We start from the raw sequence: 22,167 nt of genomic DNA, 5'->3' as shown, positions 1-22,167 counted from the left end.
TATTTTTTTACTTATATTGTTAACTTTCTCTAATTTTGTGCATTTTCTTTATTTTATGATGAGGTTTACCCATTGCTCCTTTATCTCCCTCTTCCTCACATCCTCCTTTTCCCCTTTATATTTAACTTTGCTGCTTCTTTTTACTATTTCCCAGATCCTTTGTGCAACTCATTTATTATTATTTTAACTTAGTTTTTAACTTTATAGTTTACTCTACATTTTTTTTTTCATTTTCTCTGGTTATTGGTATACTAGTTGTCCTTAATTGATTTGAATTGTATTTATATATTTACTTTTGGTTTTGTGCTCTTGTTACGGTGATTGGTTTTCTACTTTCTGAGTGTTACTGGAAGTTGAGTCCTCAGGAGAAGATCCCAAATAAACAGATACCCCAGCAATGCACAAATTCCAACACATGATACTTCAAAGAGAACAAACCCTTTCAAGAGCTGAATCCCAAGGTACTGAACATTCTTAATTCTGGACAAAGAATTCAAAGGTCTAGTGTTTAAAATGATTAGTGATTTCATAAAGTAGTTAAGTAATCAGATGAGTCAACTAAGAATGTTATTCAGGACTTGGAGAACATTTGCAACTTCAAGGAAATTGAGATTCTGAATAAAAAATTAAATAGAATTGTTAGAAGTAAAGAGCTCAGCAAGTCAAATAGAAAGCACTACTGGTGCATGGAAACAGAAGGAAAAATAAAATCAGATATTAAGATGAAGATGAACTATTACATTCAAATGGCTATAAATAAAATCAGGAATAAACTTTTATGAACTCAGCAAGCCAAAAGCTTAACATGAATAAGGAAGAAAGAACAAATTTAAACCGATTCTGAAAGCAAAACACTAAATCTATATAGCTCACAATAATCATAATATAAGTGGCCTTATCTCTAAGATACATAGACAAGCTGATTTAAATAATACAATATTCAGTTTTTTGTTTGCAAGAAGTATATTTACAAAGACACATGTATATTCAAAGTGAAAAAAAGTGACAAGTGGAGAGAAAAGCAGGTAAGAGAAGTTATACTTTTATTTGTTTTTTACTTTAAGTCAAACCAAAATCAGAAAGAAACAAGGTGACTGCATATTGACAAGGGAAAAATCCATCCAGATACAATGATTGTAAGTATATTGAACATTGTTGCACTGAATTTCATAAAACTATTACTGGACAAAAAGGGACGGCTAGGTCCAAATAAAATGAAGTAATCAATATCAAATTCTCATCAGTAAATCATTCAGGACACCCCAACACCCGTCACTTGATCCTGCAAATCAACTGACTTAAATGTAAACTTCAAAGTATGAAATGAAATGAGTGAACTCATAGTCCTAAGAGGGAGTTTTTATAAGTGCTTCCATTAAAAAGCAGAGCCTTTGAGAAACATACTTATCTATCTCAAGGTCTTTGAAAAAGAACAGTCAAGTCCCTTCCTTCTAGAAAAATTTAGTGATTGAAAGAAACAATAAAGACCTGCTCAGAAATGAATTAGAGACTAAAAGAGCAATATAAAAATGAAAAAGGAATTGGTTCTTTTGGAATTGACAAATCCTTAACTAAGAGAAAGTCAAAGAAAACAAACCAAGGAGAGACAAATTTGGAGATGAAGATTGGGACATTAAAACATACTAGTGACCAGAGCATCATTACTGAATACATCAAAATACCATACATTGGAAAATCTGGAATAAGAAGGAGAAAAACCTCTAAAATTTAAAGCATAAAAACTAATTGTAGAAGATACTAGGAACTGGAAATATGTCCCATGTTCATAAGTTAGTAGTTTAATAGTATGTAAGTGGAGGTAGTACTGAACTCAGCCTATAAGTTCAATGAAGTTCCTTCAAAATTCTAGTGAATTTCTGTAAAGAATTAGTAAATACAATTCTAGAATTTATATGGAAACCCCACAAATAGCCACAGAAATCTTGCATAAAAGAGCAGTGTTGGAGGCAGCACAACACCTGGTTTCAAATTATACCATAGTAACAAAATAGCATGGTAGTGGCACATGTGCACATGTACACACACACACACACACACACTCACACTCAGACACAAAACACACAGGCAAGTTGAGTAATACAATAGAAGATCCAGAGACAAACCCATGTAACTATAGAATTTAGTAAATTGCCTAAACATTGATTAAAAACAAGCAAAAAACAAAAACCCAGCCTTCAACAAGCAATGCTGGCAAAACTATATATCCACATGTAGATCTACATACTATGCATTGAAACAAATCCAAAATGGATCAAAGAACTTAATGTAAAATCTGAAGCGTTAAAATTGGTAGAGGTAAACACCACCAAGAAAAGGCAGAGAGAAGGACTTGCTGAATAGGACTGTATCTTAGGAAATAGAATTTACAAATGAGGCTACATCTGAGTGAAGTGAACTTACAGAATGGAAAAAAGTTTAGCTCTTCATCTGTCAAAAGATGAGCATCTAGAATACATCAAGCCAAACTATTGATCAATACTATGCCAAGTAAACCAGTTCATAAATGATCAAGAGAATTAAGAAGCTTTTTCTCAAGTACGAGTCACTGGTAAATCTATGAAAGAAGTAAATATCCTTAGCCATTAGAGAAGTGCACATCAAAGCTTCATGATGCTTCCATCTCACCCAAGTCAAAATTATCACCATCAAGAAAACAACAAAAGCTCCTGGTATGGATTAAGGGAAAGGAATCTTTAAGCATCAACAATGGGAAAGTAGAGGTTAGAATAGAAGCTCCTCACAAAACTAAAAAGAAAGGAGAAGCCTGAAGAATAGAACTACCATCTGATCCAGCTGTTGCATTCCTGGGTAAGTATGTAGCGGAACCACATCATAGATTAGCATATAACAAATATATGCATCTCTGTGCCAAATTCACAATAGCCAATTCATGGAACCCATTGTACATCTCTGTTAACAAGTGAATTGATAATCTCTCTTCTCTCTCTCTCTCTCTCTCTCTCTCTCTCTCTCTCTCTCTCTCTCTCTCTCTCTCTCTCTCTCTCTCTCTCTCTCTCAAACACACACACACACACACACACAGGTATGCACATACCAGGGGTTTTGCAAGACAATAAATTTAAGAAAACGTAGTCAGTGGGTATATATAATCCATGGTATTAAATAATTACTTGAGACTGTCATAGAAACAGAAACAATAGGTGCTGAAGTAAAATGCTACATATTCCCTTCTTATTCTGCATATCTCTCTTTCTTTTTTCATCTTTTGGAATCATTTCATGTTCTTCAGTGAATTTGTCAGCCCAGCTAAGCTGTAGTTCAAAAGCTTTATTCGTAGCTTTATTGTGTACTTTAAAAATTATTTTTAAAACTCTTAAATCAACATTATGACTTGCCTTTTCTTTCATCTGGAGCTTTTCATTTCCGTCTTTGCAGCTAACCTTGCTTTGTCAATCCTAGAGCTGCAATGAGCCGTGTAAAATGATTGATCACACAGCATCATGCTCTCTGACAAGGACTTCCTTGCATGCTTTTCAACCACTTCCCCCTGGTGGGGCTGCCAGGCCACCATGGTACAGGATGTGCTCAGGCCTGATTGATGACTGAATGCAACTTGATGTGCTGGGTAGGTGGGTGGGGCTCTCTTTTCTGAGGGGTAGGGGCAAACATGGAGAAGAGGGAGGGAGGTTGGGACTGGGAGAAGAGGAGGGAGGGGGCTACGATTGGGATGTAAAATGAATAAATTTTTAAGTTGAAGTTTGGAACCTTCCTTAAATATCTTCAAAAATTAAAATTTTCTGTCCCTGCCACAAGACAATACCATCTTTACATCTAATCCCTACAGTTACACTATTTTCCACAAACTTCACAGCATTTTCAATTATAAAAACTTCAAAATATCCATTGGGAATAAAAAATTATTCATTTTACATTCTGATCATAGCCCCTTCCCTTGTCTCCTCCCGGCCCCACCCTCCCTCTCTTTTACTCCGCTCCCCCTCCCCTAGTCCTCAAACAAGAGGAGCCCTCCTCACTTACCAACTGACTCCAGCCTATCAAGTCTCACCAGAACTGACTGCATCCTATTCCTTTGTAGCCTGGCAAGGCTGCCCTGCCAAGGAGAAGTGATGGAAGAACAGGCAACAGAGTTCATAGTAGAGACAACCCTGCTCCTCTTACAAGGGATCCACATGGAGACTGAGATGCCTATCAGCTACGTCTGAGCAGGGTCCTAGGTCCTCTCCATGTATGGTCCTTGGTTGGTGCATCAGCCTCTGCAGGACCCCCCTGGACCCAGATTTGTTGGTTCTGTTGGTCTTCTTGTGGAGTTCCTGTCTTCTCCCTGTCCTTCTACCCCGCTCCCACCCCTCCATAAGACTTCCTACACTCTGCCCAAAGTTTGCTGTGAGTCTCAGCATCTGCTTTGATCCCCTGCTGGGTGGAGCCTTTCAGAGGACAGTTATGGTAGGCTCCAGTCCTGTTCCCTCTCTTTAACTGCCTCAATTGTCTATTCTGTTTGCCCTTCTTAATGAGAATTAAGCATCCTACCTAGGGCCCTTCTTGTTACTTAGCTAATTTAGGTTTGTGGATTGTAGTATGTTATCCCGTATTATGTGTCTAATATCTACTTCTAAGTGAGTATATACCGTGTGTGCCCTTTTGGGCCTGGGCCAGTGCATTTAATATTATTCATGTGAGTTTTAACAGTTCATGAGTGTGAGAGGTAGAGAGAAAGGACCCTGGGCTCACTCAAGTGGTTGTCATTCTTGAGGACATGGATGTTGGTAGAAAGTAGCACCAGAGCATAGGGAAATGGTGATGAGCACACAGGCCTGGCTCTGTGAATGAGACAACTCGAAGAGAAACTACTATAGGACCGCCAGAAGACCCTGGAAACACTTGTTGATGAAACCTGTTTTAGAAGCTATACTTTGAAAGGTCAGCCTAGCTAAGGACATTGTAAGATGCTTACAGGAGGAGCTCTCTGGTCATGTCACCATTTCAGTTTAAGACTACGAGGCCATTCTCATCCAAACCTCCACATCCCACACTCCTTTGCCCCCACAGGCTTGTGGCTATATTATAGTGCAAAATGCATTGTAGTGTAACTTCCGATGCCCTCATGGGTTTTCCCAGTCTCAACACACTTTAACATTCCAAACTCCAAGTCTCTTCTGAGACTCAAACCAATCTAATTGTAAACCCCTGTAAAATAAAAAGCAAAGTACATCTTTCCAACATAGAAGGCCATGAAATAGACATTACTATCCTAAAAGTGAGGAATGTGGGCACAGTGAGCTGAAGCCAGAGGTAAACCCAGCAGGGCAAATTCCAACTCCTGTAACTCCATGTCTGATGTCAAAGGGCTTAGATGGCTCCACCTTCCCAGCTTTGCACACCTCTTTTGGGCTGGTTCCATTTTCTGTCTGTTTGATACTCTATTTCACAGCTAAACCTGTAAGTGCAATTGTAACTGACCAACATGTCTTTGCTTTTTTCTTTTTTGAAATATGACTATTGAGCTAGATATGAGCTTTTGTATTACCTAATATAGAAGCACAGAGGATTTGAAGGTTTTCAAATGATGTAATGAAGTGTTTAAATTCAAAATTTGTTTGCCTTTTTACTTTACCTTTGTAACTTCTGGACATGTTCTGTAGTCTTATTAGTACAAGGGGACAAGCCCTTCTTCAAAGACTGTTTTTAAGCTTCCGTTCATATTATCTTGTATTTCATGTTGCACACTTTACCATCTTTTTAGACTGTGAATGCAGTGTGTACCTTCTCTCCCTGTTTCGTCTCTAATATCACTTCCTGGTTTATCCCAACATGTAGGATTTCCATTCAGGTTGCCAGTCATGAAGTTACTGCTCTGAGACTGCGTACACTCTTTGTGATGAACAACATTCTGTAATATTATTTCACTATATATTTCATTTAGCTCCTGAACTTGATATAAACTAATGTTGTGTATAGGAATACTAAGATGTACAACAAGACATCGCAAGTTAATAATTCCTAACCATCAGATCCTCATTTTTGGGTTTCCAGTGATTGCTTTCAAACTCTGTCCGGAAATGACTTTTGTAGCTCTCTGAACATCAGTGTCTGGAACACTTGATTCTTCTAACATGTTCTCATATTCAAATGTTAGCCAAGGGCACAAAGTCCATCAGAAGGAACTGGACAAAGATACTGGAAGTAAAACAAATGACACATTGCAAAATACAGTGGGTTTTTGCCGATTCAAAGGATTATTACAAAACGGTTATATCTGAGAAGATTATGTTCTAGTTTAGGAAACCGGAAAGGTCAAATGCTGATAGAAACAAGGAAGTTCAAAAAGGAAGTTTATTTGTGTCTTTTTTTTTTTTTTCAAGACTGGATCTCTTCATGGCTGTCCTGTAACTCACTATGTAGACCAGACTAACCTCGAACTCACAGAGATCGACAAGCCTCAGTGCTGGGATCAAAGCTGCGCTCCACGACACCTGGCTAGGCAGTTTATTTGGAGGAGATATCAGTGTCAGTATTGGACTGGATGCATTAGATGCAAGAGGAAGCACATATAGTAGATACTTCCAGTAGAACATTTTTTAAAGTATGGAGAGGCCCCAGGGGGATGAAGATGGTGCACATTTTGAGACATCAGGATGGAGCTGAGATCGTGCAGAAGGCAGATGGGAGAGCAACGAACAAATATGTAGACGAGTAAGTTAAGAAGCACTCACTGAAGAAGGCATAGAAAAAGGAGGAAAGTTTATTTAGATAGACTACTGATAAAAAAAAGAGAGAGCATAGCCAGAGCATATCAATTAATAACATTATTCCATACAAATTCTGACACAGGATCAGCCAGATGGAAGATACCTCTTCCCCTGGAGTGAAACTAGGGAAAGGGGCTATGGTGGCCCAAGTTACACTTTTCTATATTTAAGACTGCTTTTGTTAAGAGCCTGGTAATCTGATTCTTCTTCTGTCTTTATCAATACTTTTAGAACCGTTTCCCCACTGCATCTCTGCCCTTAGGCATGTGCACACACACATTCACACACACACAATCTATCTCATTTACATTCTACTTTTTTAGTTGTTGCTTAGGATAGTAACACATTTCCTTACCTGAAAAACAAGTTTGTTTTTTAGTAAGACACATCAATTCCTTAAAGGTGTTTTTGACAGCCAAGGAAATATTGTTTTAAAATGGGAGAATGGGAGATAGTGTTATAAGAATTAGTATGCAGATTACATAATGAGCTTCAAAAGTAGATTAATTTCAAGGAGTCAAAAAAAAAAAAAGGGTATCTGATGAATAAATATTCTTATAAAAAAAGAAATACAAATCGCCAACAAATTTATATCATTAACTGTCAGGGAAATGCAAATCGAAACCACACTGTTAAGCCATCTGATCCAGCAATCCCACTTCTGAGCATATACACCTAGAGGGAATGTAATCACCCTCCTATGGTTCCTGCATGCATTGCAGTGATAGAAATTGCAGTCAGGGTATGGGTGCAGCCAAAGCATCTTATCAATGAATGAATGGATAAATGTACAATAGTATACACACCATATTTTAATATATTATGCTGCCATTTGTCAACAATGATAGAGAACTAGAGAACAATGGGGCAGCTGAAATCAGACACAGAAAGACAAACACTCCATGTTATTCCTCATATATGGAAGCTACAAAACAAAACAAAACTGGTGATCTGAGTGTACAATGTGGTTACCAGAGGCTGAGGGGGAGGGTGTTAGCAATCTCCATGAAGGGACTCCTTTACCACGTGCCTGGCCCCAGTGCTGCGGAGGAAGATTTCACAATCCTTTTCCCGTATCCTTCTCTAATCCAAATCGGGAACCACGTGGCAAAACTGCCAAGCTCTGCTCTTCCTGGACCTAACCTAGCCCTCTCCAAAACTTACATCTGCATAAGCTGTAACTTGATGCTTTCCTTTGCTGTATAAGCTTTCATCTCTTTTCACACCTGGAAGCTAGCTGGATGGTACCTGGTCTTTCTCCGAGGGGACCACTCCCTTTTCATCCATTTCAAATCATGTTTTCCTTTAAACTCCTCATATCATTGAGCACAAGACTTGGTGCCAATATTAAATCTCAAGCTGTACATTTTCTTTTTTTTTTTTTTTCTTTTGCCCTGCTTGCTTTTTTTCATTATAGATTTGCATAAGAGTATGGTCATTAATAACCTATAGCATAGTCAATACTAGGCCATCTTACAATCTCCTTTGCCAGGGAACTTAACCCCAAACTCTTTAATTAGCCTCTGGCAGAGATTTTGGACAAGGACAGAAAGAAGCCACCTTATTTGGAAAAATATCACAAGAACAGGCCCCAATATCATTTCCTTCTGAAACCTCTTGAACTGGCCTGCACTGTCCACATTGCTCTCAATACTACTGCCTTCCATTCCCTTCCAGAATAGTCCATTAAGTCTTAACATATTCGACTGCTTTTCTAGTCCAAAGTCCTATCTTCCATATTTATCAACAAATAGCATGGTAAGGCATATAATAGTAATATGCCAGCCTCTGGTACAAACTTCTGTCTTAGTTGCTGTTTTATTGCTGTGAAAAGACACCATGATTGAGACAACTCTTATAAAAAGAAAACATTTAATTGGAGACTTGCTTATAGTTTTAGAGGGTCAGTCCATGATCATCATGGTGGGAAGCAGATTGGCATAGCACTAGTGCAGTAGCTGAGAGCTTCACATCCTGATCTGCTGACAGCAAGCAGAGAGAGACTGAGATTGGACCAGGTATGGGCTTTTGAAACCTCAAAATCCATCCCCAGTGATACACCTTCCCCAATAAGGCCATCTTTACTCCAACAAAGCCACACTTCCATATCCTTATCTAACAGTTTCACTAACTGGGGACCAAGCATTGAAATATATGAACAGAGAGAGAGAGAGAGAGAGAGAGAGAGAGAGAGAGAGAGAGAGAGAGAGAGAGAGAGAGAGAGAGAGAGAAAAGAAGAAGAAGAAGAAGAAGAAGAAGAAGAAGAAGCCACTAGGCAGTAGTGGCTCACACCTTTAATCCCAGCACTTGGGAGTCAGAGACAGGTGGATCTCTGAGTTCAAGGCCAGTTCTGGTCTACAGAGAGAGTTCCAGGACAGACATGGTGGGTACACAAACAAACCTTGTCTCAAACCACCACCACCACCACCACCACCACCACCACCACCACCACCACCACCACCACCACCACCACCACCATCACCATCACTACCCCAAAAAAAGGAAAAGAAAAAGAAAAAAGAGGGAAGATAGATAATGGGTACTAAAGCAGGAGTCTAGTGTTCTACAACATTCTGTGGCTGTAATATATAACAAGATTTTCGATACTTTATAAAGATCTAAAAGAGCTCTCAAGCTGCTTGTAATCTGATGTAAGTGTATTAAGTTTTTAATCTTATGTATTATTGCTATTTTAAAATTTTATTCATTCTAATGGGTTATTTTCTTTCTCTTCTAATTTATATCCCAGCCACAGTTTCCCCTCTCTCCTCTTCTCCAGTCCTTCCCCAGCCACAAGTATCCCCATCCACTATTTTCTTCCTCTTCAGAAAAGGGAAGGCATCCCATGACTACCAACTAGCCTTGGCGTATCAAGTTGGAGAAAGACCATGTGCATCTCCTATTGAGGCTAGAGGAGGCCATCCAGTCAGTGAAAAGGGTCAGACAACAGAATCAGAGACAGCCTCTGCTCCTACTGTTAGGAGTCCCACATGAAGACCAAGTTATAGAACTGTAGCATATGTGCAAAGGGCCTAGGTCAGTCCCATGTGTGCTGTCTGGTTGGTGATCCAGCCTCTATGACCCCCTATGGGCCCAGGTTATTTGATTCTGTAGGTTTTTAAAATGGTGTCCTTGACCCCTCTGACTCTCTCAATCTTTCTTTTCCATCTTCCATAGGATTCCCCAAGGTCTTCTTAATGTTTGGCTGTGGATCTCTGCATCTGTTTTCATCAGTTACTGGGTGAAGCCTTTCTGATGATGGGTATGGTCGACTCCTGTCTGCAAGAAGAGCAGACTATCGTTAATAGTGTAGGGGTGGGTTCCCTCTCATCACATGGGTCTCAAGCTGGGCCAGTCATTGTTTGACCATTCCCTCAATTTCTGCTCCATCTTTACCCCTGAACATCCTATAGGCAGGACAAATTGTAGGTCTTCGGTTTTGTGGCTGGGCTAGTGTCCCAATCCCTCAATTGGTAGTCTTTCCTGGCTATAGAAGATGGCTGGTTCAGGCTCCATATCCTCCATTGCTAGGAGTCTTAGATAGGGTCACCGTCATAGATTTTTTCATTGCTCTAGGTTTCTAGAGATGCTCTCTTCCCCGGTTCAGTTGTCTCTCTCAGTACTCTCTCCCTCTGTTCTCTCTCCAGCTTGTTCTTCCTGTTCTTATACCCACCTCTCCCTCATCCAGTCCCCTCTCCCCATCCACCCACAATGTCTATTCAATTTCCCTTTAACAGCAATATTCAAATGTTTCCTCTTTGAGCCATCCTCGTTATGTAGCTTCTTTGGGCCTGTGGATTCTAGCATGGTTATCCCTTATTTAATAGCTAATATTCACTTATAAGTGAGCATTGGCTCTTCAAGGTTCTGTACCAGGTCCTGCATGTATGTTATGGCTGTTAACCTGGTATTTTTGTGGGACTCCTAATAGTGGGAGCAGGTGTGTCTCTGGCTCTGGCTGCTCTAAGGACTCTTTTCCTGCTGTTGGATTTCCTTGTCCAGGCCTTGTCCTACTGTATTTGTTTTTGTCGTGTTTAGTTGTTGTCTCTTGGAGGCCTGCTCTCTTCTGAAGGGAAATGAAGGAAAAGTAGATCTGGGGTGGGTGAGAGGGACCTGGGAGGAGTAGAGAGAGGGAAAACTGTGGCCAGGCTGTAGTGTATAAGAGTTTATTTATTTTATTTTGTTTAAAAAAATGTGTTGTAACAAATATTAATGAAAAAGAGACCATGAATTTGAAAGCAAATAAGTTGGCGTGGATGGGAATATTTGGAGGGAGAAAGGGGAAAGGAGGAATGCTGTAATATATTATCATCTCAAAAATAAGAAAAAATGCATATTATATGTCGAAATGTGATGTAGGCACACGTGTGTGTGTGTGTGTGTGTGTGTGTGTGTGTGTGTGTGTGTGTGTGTGTGTGTGTGTGCCACAAAACAAAACAGAACAAAATATTGGGTGTCCTGCTTGATATTCCTCTGCCTTACTTCTTTGAGATAGAATCTCTCACTGGATTTCGTGAGCTGGAGCCAGCAATCACCAGCAATCCCTCTGACTTCACCCTACATATCAGTATGCTCATATACATGCCCATGACCACATTAAGCTTTGTTTTATGGGTGTAGGGATCTGAGTGCATGTGCTTACCCACTAAGCCATCTCCCTATCCCCGGGTTTCCATTTTCTATATATCGCCGTGATTGGACAGAAAAATTATATTCCTACTCTTCTCTGGTGGTAGATGTGAAATTTTTCCCCTCTAGTCTATGTTCGGCACTGACTAGTCATGCAAAGCATCTAGATTCATGCAAGAAAATGAATCACCTGTCAGTGATAAGGTCTAGGTCACAGGAACACTAAGACTCCAGAGACTCAGATCTTAATCTAACAAATTCCACATGTATTTAATTACCTGAAATTATACTCACAGTTAAAAGGAAATTTTAAATTCTTTTTGCTTTTAGTACACATACATACATACATACATACATACATACATACGTATGTATATATATATTCTATCTTTGGCTATTTTTCCATTGTTTATTACTTTTAAGTATTCTTTATTCTTTATTTTAAAGTTCAGTTATATATCTCACCTTCTAACTTGGAATATATTTTACCCAATATTTTAAGGTCCCAGCTGGAGGTTGCACCTTCCTCATCATGTTAGGTCACTATTTGTGGCAATAACTTTACATTCAAATTTAACAATAGTGTCACCCACAATAAAATTGATCACAATAAAGAGAACAGCCTAGATCCAAGTGAGGGACCCTGCATCAAACAAATACGGGAAAAACAAGAGGCCAATAAGCTAACTACAAGAAGCAGTAACAATATTTAAGAAACTATTGATATTAAAACTGTATTAATTATTTTTTTTTTTTTGGCATTTAGAGATGTTTTCACCATTTCAAAGATACTTCCACAACGAGACAAGTTAACTTCTAGCAACACCCAGCCCACCTCAAAGAAGATGATGAACATTAAATAACCTCCCCATGAAGACAGCCCCAAATGTGACAAAACAGCCATTAAGAAAGGCAGAATGCAGAACCTGATGTACCTGCAAAGGACATTGTAAGCAGAGAACATAGACCCTCTATTCGGATGTGACAATGTGTAGTTCATTTTCCATGTTGCATGAAGAAGGAGAGCAGGCAGGTACTGCCTCCAACAGGAACCTTGGTGCCCCTGATTTGATAACTACCCCTTTGTGGCACATCCTTGTGGACACAGGTGAAGGGGATGCAGGCTATCCTGATGAGACCTGAGACTGGATAGGCTGAGGTCACATGGGGGGAGGAGAGCCTCCCAACTGCATTGGAGGTCGAGGGGAGGAGAATAAGGTAGCAGAAGGAGGGAGGGTGGGTAGGAGAAAATAAGAGCAAGAGGATAACCATTGAGGTGTAGTGTGAATAAATTACAATAAATCAAAAAGCTAAAGTCAACATGGAGATAAAAAAGGATGGTAGATGATTGTCCCTGATTTTGTTAGTAATATTTTCACAGATTTGCTTGAGATGCTGTTTGTTACCCAGACTTGCTTGGATGTCACTAATTAGTCGAGCTGCATTTGAACTCCTGATTCTCATGCATTAGCCTCCTGAGTACAAGTCAAAGGCTAGAAGATGTTTCCGCAACGTGTACTGTGTTGTCAACACGTTTTAATAGTGGTAATGTGAAAATGCTTAGCAGAAGAGAAGGCACATTAACACCTTATATGTATATCCAAAGCAACATTTTCATCTATTTGGTTCACATGTAATAAAGTAGGATAATCAGTAATAAAAAAAAAATAAATAAAAAGAAAGAAAGAAAGACAGAGTGAAAATGATTTGTCTCTGACTCTTTTGCCCACTCTTGGGACCCTTTTCCTCCTCCTGGGTTGCCTCATCCAGCCTTTATATGAGTGTGTATATAATAATAATAATAATAATAATAATAATAATAATAATAATAATAATAATAATAATAATAACAATAATAATAATTTTATTCAGATTACATCCAGCTTATTATCCTTTTACTTGTGTCTTCCCCTTTCCCACACTCCCTCCTCCCTCTCTTGTCCTATCCCCTCCTCTGGAATGAGGGACTATCCTATTGTAACTTGTTATGCTGTGTTTGGTTGATCCTAGGAAGCCTGTTCTTTTCTGAAGGGAAGACTGGAACTGGAGGAGCTGTGGGGTAGGGACTGGAACAAGTGGAGGAAGGGGTCACTGTGGTTGAGATGTAATACATGAGAGAATAAATAAATAAATAAGAAATAAAGAGGGTCTAGGGATCAAATGAGTAATATAACATTTTAAAGAAAACTTTTAATTTTTATTAAAATGTTTTTGTTATAAAATGGATATAAAAAACTACAGCAATAAAATTAATTAAAATCTGAGTGATATTTTAGGTTACTTCAAAAGATTTGTTTTACTATTGAAACAAAATTTTAAGTGTCTGTGGCCTTTTCCCCCACAGTCCTTAAAACTTTGGAACTTGTTTGTTTTGACAGTTTCAATGTAAAGGATGAGATATTTCACTTTTGTTTACTTTTAAAAGTAAAATTATTTGCCAAGTATATTACCATGGCTGTAACTGTTATTGCTCTAATATTATCCCCTATACTCTGGAACATCTTTCTGATTTATGATTACTAACACATGTGGATAAGGAGCCATGTCAAATATTTGAGATTTCCCAATTCCTGGACTTTGCTTTCCTGTTTGCCATTTGCTGTGGCAGGTCAGAAAGTTCTCAGTGCCTTTTAGATATACTATGCAGTGAGACTAGAATAGAGTTCAAGTAAACTAGCACCAGTGCACAAAAACCAGAATCCTTTTATGTGTTTTCCTCACATAAAATCTATTTTATTTGTCTACATAACTCATAAAATCCTGCATGACTATGAACAGAATAGGAGAGATACTAAATATTAAAAATAATTCATTTGTCTACTGTAAGAAATTTCTCCAAGGTAGAAATGTGTTTGGCTTTACTTTTAAAAGAAAAACAGAAAAAGAAAAGAGATTTTCATCCTCCGCTACTGTTCCCACTTAGCATGCATTTGCCAAGTTGAAAACTGACATCTGTGCTTAGCTATGCATAGTGAGAAAACATGAATTAATATTTCTCACACAAGTTTAAAGACTTAGTTTGATTAGCTAATATTTTTACTCTTGTTTTTGTCCTATTTCCCATCTTGAGCTCATCACATTGAAGGGTTTGTACAGGTTTTCCTTATTTGCACTATTTTTCCTGGAGGTGAAAGGCTGAATGAACAGACCTAGGGTCTGTTTTATTCTCAACCAATCACAGATCAGTATCTTCCCAGGAGACTAACCGGGTTACAGGAAAAGGGGACACAACACAAAACAGAACAGATTCACCATGCGCAGCTTGGATTGACCACATCCCTTTTCAGAAACCAGTCTGAGTAAGAACTGAGGGTAGCCAGCTACTTAAGGAAATCTATCAGGAACCAGAGACAACGCTGGTGCCCAAGAAAAAAAGAGAACGGTGCGACTGCTTCCAGGGAACGGGGCGCCTCTCCGCAGTAAGTAAAGCTTAGTGCTGGTTTTGTGCTTTGCCAGTTACATGGGTGCATACTGTGAAGGTATCTGTTTTTCAGGTATTTAAATATTTAGAGTGATTTTCCCCAACAGATTTTAGTTTGTAGATATTAGCAGTAGATTCTAGCTTGCTTTCATTGTAGCCAAGGGAAAACTGCACAAAATTTTGTTATGTAAATGTAGGAAAGATTAAATTTAAAAACTATAAAAACGAAAAAAGCTTAATTAAAATTTTGTTTATTTGAAAAATTTCCAGGCAAAATTACTTTTCTATTCAATCTTGCTCTCTCTCCCTCCTTTCCTCTCTCTCTCTCTCTCTCTCTCTCTCTCTCTCTGTCTCTATATGTCTCTCTCTCTCTCTCTCTCTCTCTCTCTCTCTCTCTCTCTCTGTCAAGCTTATTTAGTACTTTTCTTTCATAGTTTTTGAAGGACATTTATATTCACAAAACTGAGAGAAGTTGTATTCTCCTTGTGTGTCAGAGCCAAGTAATTTTGAGCCTGGATTATTATTTTAATCTTTTCATAAAAGTTATTCAGTTAAATTTTATTTTATTTCAGTCACATGATAAATATCACAACATATTTCATTGTGATTGTATCAGATGAATGTAGCTTATCATTTTGAGCAGTCAGAAATTTTGTTGTTGATTAGATTAGTTCCAGGACTTTTTTCTAAAATGCACGGAACAAGAATAAACACTAATGGAATGGAATGAGTTGATTACTTTATTCACACCGTTAAATTCAGTTTTAAAATGTAGTTATACATGTTCTTCACCCTAATGATGTTGTTCTAACTGGAATGTTCTGTTTTATTGTAGAAGTGTGATAACAGCCACCCTCACGTCTTCACCACCATCCATCTCTCCACACAGCTTAAGTGGATATATGTGAGGTAAAATTCAGTCACAAATTGTTGCAGAAATACTTCACTACAGTTCTTAAGTGTAGTAACTATTTGAATGAGAAACACAGTCAAGGTGTTTCCAATTATACTTCTGCTTTTTTATTTTTGGTTTGCTTATTGTTTGTTCACTTACTGAGCAGGTGAAAAGGGTCTGACAGAGATGAGTGTGTATCAGCAAACACGAGCACTTCTGCATAAGAATCTACTCAAGAAATGGAGAATGAAAAGAGAGAGCTTGTTGGTATGTGCAGACAGCCCATCCTTTCCTCTGTGTTCTTCTTTCCTTGCCCAATTCTTTAAAAATATTACATTTGAATCAGCAGATTATATGTATTACTTTTGCATAGGCACTTCTCTGTATAGTTGTTGAATTGAGAAACTCATCACAGTCTATAACCAATACCACAGAATAACAAAGACTAAAAGTATTACATTTTTAAGCAGGTGATAAAGTAAAAATTTAATTTTATGGAAAATTGTAAAAAAGATTAAATTATCACATATTCCACACTGGGAACCAAGTCATAATACAAAATTTGATAAGTGTAAGTTGAGACTTTTTTCTTTTTTAAATATATTTTATTAATTTATTCATATTACATCTTAATTATTATCCCATCCCTTATATCCTCCCATTCCTCCCTCCCTCCCATTTTCCCCTACTCCCCTCCCCTATGACTGTGTCTGAGGGGGACCTTCTCCCCCTGTATATGCTCATAGGGTATCAAGTCTCTTCTTGGAAGGATAGCAGGCTACCAAGTTGAGAATTTTTAATTTTATTGTTTTATATTCAAAACTATTGATTTTCTACATAAAGAGTATTCCCAAGGATTATAAAAGTATAGCACTGTTAGTTTGTACTAAGAATTTGGGTTGAGAAATGGTGAGTAGTCCAAATTTCAGGCGCTTAACACATGGCAAGTGTTCGGTTTTCACTATTTTTAGTACAGTCAGTAGTAGAAGAGAAGCAGGTTGAATGGGACTAAAACTATTTCCATTCATCCAGGTAATTTCTTCTTCTAGGGACTCTGACATCTCCTCAGATCCTGGTAACCTCTGCTGAACTACTCATAAGACAAAGAGAAAGAATTGAGACAGAGAGTGTAGTAGGTTGGGTAAGGGTCTACAAACCAGACCTGGAAGTGGCATATACTATGTTTTCCCATTGTCCATACCAAAGAACTCAACCACCTACTCCCACTTGTATCTAAGGGTATGTTATAGTCAAACCCTTATTCTGTATTAACTTAGTGTGGTCCTTTTAAAGAAATGAACATGGTGTCAATACTTAGAAGGAAATTCCAAAGATAAGGACATAACTGATGTCTACAGATAAATTCTGGCATTGGTAAGCTGAAATGTTTAATTAATGAGAAAGTCAACTGTATCTTCTCTTTCAACATTGTTTTGAGAGTGCTTTGTGGTAACTGCCTTATATTTTCCCTATATGGTTGTCAGACTAGGGAGAGGTATTTTGGGGCATTAAAGAAGGATTCTCAATTGCTTGAAAAAACAAGAGTATGTGCTAGCATCGTATCATGAAGGAAGAAATTGTTGCTGTTCGTGATTTACTACAGAGTATCTCCCATGCAGTTTCAACCGATTTCCTTTAGTTTCTCAAAAAAATATGACAGCTAGCAAGAAAACTTATGAGTTGCCATCATGAATACGATCTGGAACACTTTGTGCATTATATCTAGGATTCGCTTTCCATGCAAACAAGATCGCCACACTGTCAAGTATCCTGTTATTGTTTTCAATTGACTTCTGAAATCATTCATGATTTATCGTAAAGCTTTAGGTCAGAGAGCAGTGCCTGTGGCTGCTAATTCAGACCTTGTCCTTCATTGAGTTTTCCTTTCTCTGAAGAGTGAGCAGCAGTGAGAAGCCAATTATATGGAAAAATTCAACTTGTCTTCAGAATTATTTGATGTTAACCGATTTGAATAGAAATAAATCTTGGCTTATTTCTCTCTTTCAAAAACTGTTTTTATAGGAATGGAGCACCCCAATTATAATAGGACTCTATATGGGTTTGTTTTCATATTTCAAAGATAATAGTCACATCCCTGAAACCCCTTCTCAAGATCTTGGAAGAATAGATAAATTTGATGGAACATCTATAATGGTTGCATACACACCAGTATCTAATATAACCCAACAGATAATGAATAAAACAACATTTGCTCCAACTATGAAAGGTAAATATTCCATTGACAAGAAAGAATTAGTCTTATTTTTATACTTTATTATATTTATATTTTAATAAGATTTGTACATACTAGTTTGAAATTATAGTTCAACATCCTTTTAATAAGTTCAAGTATCAAAATAGCATATTATCTGGTTAGGTTTTAGGTTTTTTTTCCCACAGATTTCTAAATCTTTCAGCTAGATAGAGGATCAATTTATGGAAACATATTTTTATATTGGAGCATAGGAAAAGCAAAAAACTTACAAATTTGCAAAACAGCAACTGGGAGATATGTAGCTATTGGCGCATGTGTATGTATGAACAGGATAAGCAATGACTAAGATTTACAGCTTGTTAAAATCTAAGTAATTAGGTCATGGCTATTTAACAATAAGTTTGTAAGTGAGAGCACTAATGTTCTGTAATCTGAAGGTGATATTCTTCCCTACATGTACTGTAGAATGCAAAATCTTTAAAAGTTGTGATTTTAAATTGGTCCTATTTTGTAACCAAGACAAAGAAAACACATATTTCACTTTTGAGCAACCTGGGTGTAGTCTGGCTGTTTATTATTTAATTTCTGACTAATGAAATTCCTGGTTGTTTTACAGTCTGTTTGTTATCTTTATGTCTACATAAGACTAAAGTCTTGTAAGTTGTTTTTGCTTCAGGCTGAATTGGGGAATCATTTGGGTTATATTAACAACAACAGTAGGAGTATTATACTTTTAAATATAAGTAACCACTCTTATATGTCACAAGCATGACGGTCTCCCTCATCTATAACTTGTTTTATTAAAACATGTGATTCTCAAGCACAAATTGATTCTGGTCATTTGAAACAGTAAAAAAATATTTTTAGGTTGCCCTTTAGTGTGTTTAATTTAATTGGAAGAGTCTATAAAACCATGGCTTAGTCTAATATCACATTCTGTTTGGGGGGAATACTACATAATCCGGTATACCTCCTTTCATTTTATATTTCACAGGAACAAGAGTCGTTGGTGTACCCAGTAAAAAAGACTTGGACAGCATGCTTCTGGAGAATGTTCCATATGCTTTTGGAGTTGTATTTAATGACACTTTCTCTTACACATTAGAAATATTTATAACATACGGAAATATAATTATGAAAGAAGATTTATCAGGTAACTTTTCATATAAAACCCTATTGCAACCATTTTTATGTTTTCTACAAGTGGGAACAGATAGGGTTGGGTAACAGGTACCTTAAATTTCATTGGCAAGAACAGAATAACATTTTATTGCTTTACTTGTGTTCATTTTAGAGGTTGATTTTGCAACACTGCAGAATAATTCAGCACACATCTGTTGAGCTCATGGGTCTAAGGGAATGGTTAGATTCCAGTGTCAGATGAGGTCTGACAAGCATTGAGTAATTAGTAGCAAGTGCAATGGAAGGGACTTGTGGTATCTCAGGCCCAGGATTATTAATTGACAATTGGATTAGGGAACTAAATTTTAAAGTAAGATCGAAGGAACAGCAAGCGTGATGAACTAGAGATGCTGTGTCCTAAGAAAGAGGATGAAGGCATGAGAGCATCTTATCAAGCTTCCAGCTGGAAGACGAGCAAGAAAAGCCATGGGACGCGAGGAGAGAAGGATTTTGCAGTCGCATAAGGGCTAGGTCCTGTTTGGTGTCTTGTAGGCCACAAATAGCCACTGAACTACTTTCATCAGGGCAAGCATATGGAAGTTGTCCAAGGTTAAGAGAGCACTCCTGATATAGCCCAGAGAATGCCAGCTGTTCAGGGAGAATGTGGTGACACAGCAGAGGCAGCTGAAAAGGAGGAAGGCGTATGGATTAAAAGACTCTTGAGGTCATACAATTGGTGCCATCTGTAGAATCAGTTCTTTCCTGACATTCACACGTCATGTGCAGAGTGCTGCTCCCCCCTGAGTTCCTGAAGAGGGCGTGAATGGAGCCTGTTTGTAAGAGTTGTTCTAGTCAGGGGCAGGAGGAAGGAGGATAAAAAAGTATACAAACAAAATAAGACGATGAAGACAACAGACCTCCTTTAGATATTTATGGTGGCCAGGAAACCCCTCTAGGATGAGGTCATTTTTGTGAGGAGATTAGGTTAAAGGCAGAAGTGGTCTTTTTAAATTAAGTAGTAATAGATCTGTGGATCTTTTCTCCAGAGACACTCAAATGCAGAATAAAGCTGTCCTCTTATGCTACGTCATAGGAGAGGCCACATGAAACTATTGGGAAGAAAGTACCCTAGGCTTCCAGAATATAGGTGACATACCCTCCTGCCCCATTACCTTTCTCCCCCAAGAAGGGCTTTAGCCCTTTGTCTTAGTCATGTTTTTGTGCAACAGCTTGTCACTAGTCTTCAAACATTGCATCTCATTAGCATCTCCATTTCCCACCCGGAGGTGTGCATTTTGTTATGATAATTTAAGGTTAATTTTGGGACAAAAGTTTCCTCTTATGCTATGCACATATCCCACTTTCAACCTCTAGGCACAGAACTGGGGATCTCTGTGTGTGTGTGTGAGTGTGTGTGTGTGTGTGTGTGTGTGTGTGTGTGTGTGTGTGTGTAGCTTCAATATGGAAACCCTAATGTTTTGGCAAGATGAGAATTTCTCTTTGGTGTGTGTCAGAGTAGCTGCTTCTTCAAAACTATATAGCCTCGTCTCCAAATTACCTTATTGGAATGCTTGCTTGCTTGCTTGCTATTTTGCTTGAGGCAGTGTCCTGGGAGATAACCTAGGCTGGCCTAGAAATCCATTATTATTCTGCTTCTGCATCCTGAGTGCTAGGATTACAGGTGTGCACCACTGTGCCCATCTTTTCTATGAGGTCCAAAGCTCTGACGAATGGAGTCTCTTCTCAATCGTTTTCTCTTAAAGGCTTTTGTTCTTCATTCCAAATTGGCCTTTATCCCATAACGACCATTATACTTTGCCCTGTGTTTACAGATCATTGCTGGAATGCATACAATGATGTTTCATGTGTGCTGTCCAAATACTGGAAGAAAGGATTTGTGGCTTTGCAAACTGCCATCAATGCAGCTATCATAGAAGTAAGTGCTTAACTGAAAAGCTCTAGTGGTCACTATAATTAATTTTAGAGACATCAACATTTTAATGAAAGATGCTGTCACAAATTCATTTTCCCCACAATAACTATATACCAAGGCTGGGTAATTAATAAAGAACATAGCAAAAAATAAAAAAAAAATAAAAAAAAAAAAGAACATAGCTATTTTTCACAGTTCTTATGTCTGGCAAGTATATGCTTAGGCCTCAGAAAGTTCATTCCTCACAGGAGTCACAGTCTCACAATCTTTACATGGCAGAAAGGGCTGAAAGGGCAAAGAGAAGGCACTATGTTCTCACTTGGCAGAAGAGCAAAAGGGCAAATCGCACATTAGGACATTCAAGCCCACTCTTTGATGAGTCACTCATCTATCTATGAGGGTGGGACCGGATGACTTACTTCCCCAAACCTCTAGTATTATAGTAAGGATGAGGTTTCCACATGCAATGCAGAAGGGTACGTTCAAAATAGCAATTTCGCAAACTCAAATTTTTAAACAAGAAAGAGACCACTTGGTTTCAAACTTCCAGTTATGCAATGCTTCACAGAAACCTGCAAAGCAGCATGCCCAGGTTCCTCTAATGGGGAACATCGTGTGTTACTAGACTTCAGCATTAAAACTAGGAAATTGACATTAGTGCAACCTCCAACACTTATTCCAGCTTTGTCAATTAATATCCTCTAATCCCTCTTTGCTTATGCCTTTCTCTAGATCACAACAAACCACTCTGTGATGGAGGAGCTGATGTCTGTTAATGCGATAAATATGAAGACGCTACCTTTTATTTCTAAAGGGATTATGCAATATGAATTTTTTATTTTATTCTGCTTGCTGTATTTCTCCCCATTTACATATTTTGTATCGCGCAATGTTACTAAAGAGAGAAAAAAGTATAAGCAATTGATGAAAATAATGGGTCTACAAGACTCTGCATTCTGGTGAGTCACAGAGAAACCATAAAACAGCAAAAGTGTTACTGTTTTACAATGCCACAGTTTAAGTTTGACATGTGGGCTACTTGGCTTTTTTTCCGCCCTCTGATTTAGTATTTGTTAAATCTCCCATGAAAGAGTAGCTGTAACTCACTGAACACGACTTAATGCCGACAGTTTTCTTTGCCGCCTCTGTGGTAGAGGCACTAGCATCATGGCTGTAAATGGGGAAAGTAAGGCAAATGAGAAT

The 22,167-nt window shown here is 38.1% G+C and overlaps 1 protein-coding gene across 1 annotated transcript in view; it reads left to right on the top strand.

Annotated features, from left to right (window-relative positions):
* The first annotated feature begins 12,365 nt into the window (after positions 1-12,365).
* LOC127200814 (ATP-binding cassette sub-family A member 6-like) overlaps positions 12,366-22,167 on the top strand; it is a 70,945-nt gene continuing 61,143 nt past the window's right edge. The window contains exons 1-6 of the mRNA XM_051159281.1: positions 12,366-12,486; positions 15,861-15,961; positions 17,717-17,921; positions 18,904-19,062; positions 20,864-20,967; positions 21,697-21,923. Coding sequence (XP_051015238.1) covers positions 12,366-12,486; positions 15,861-15,961; positions 17,717-17,921; positions 18,904-19,062; positions 20,864-20,967; positions 21,697-21,923 — 917 coding nt within the window. The remainder of the gene's footprint in view (positions 12,487-15,860; positions 15,962-17,716; positions 17,922-18,903; positions 19,063-20,863; positions 20,968-21,696; positions 21,924-22,167) is intronic.

Source organism: Acomys russatus, chromosome 16, assembly GCF_903995435.1.
Source record: "Acomys russatus chromosome 16, mAcoRus1.1, whole genome shotgun sequence".
Taxonomy (NCBI): domain Eukaryota; kingdom Metazoa; phylum Chordata; class Mammalia; order Rodentia; family Muridae; genus Acomys; species Acomys russatus.
The sequence above is the reverse complement of the archived record's forward strand: the minus strand, read 5'-3'. Positions and strand labels throughout refer to the sequence as shown.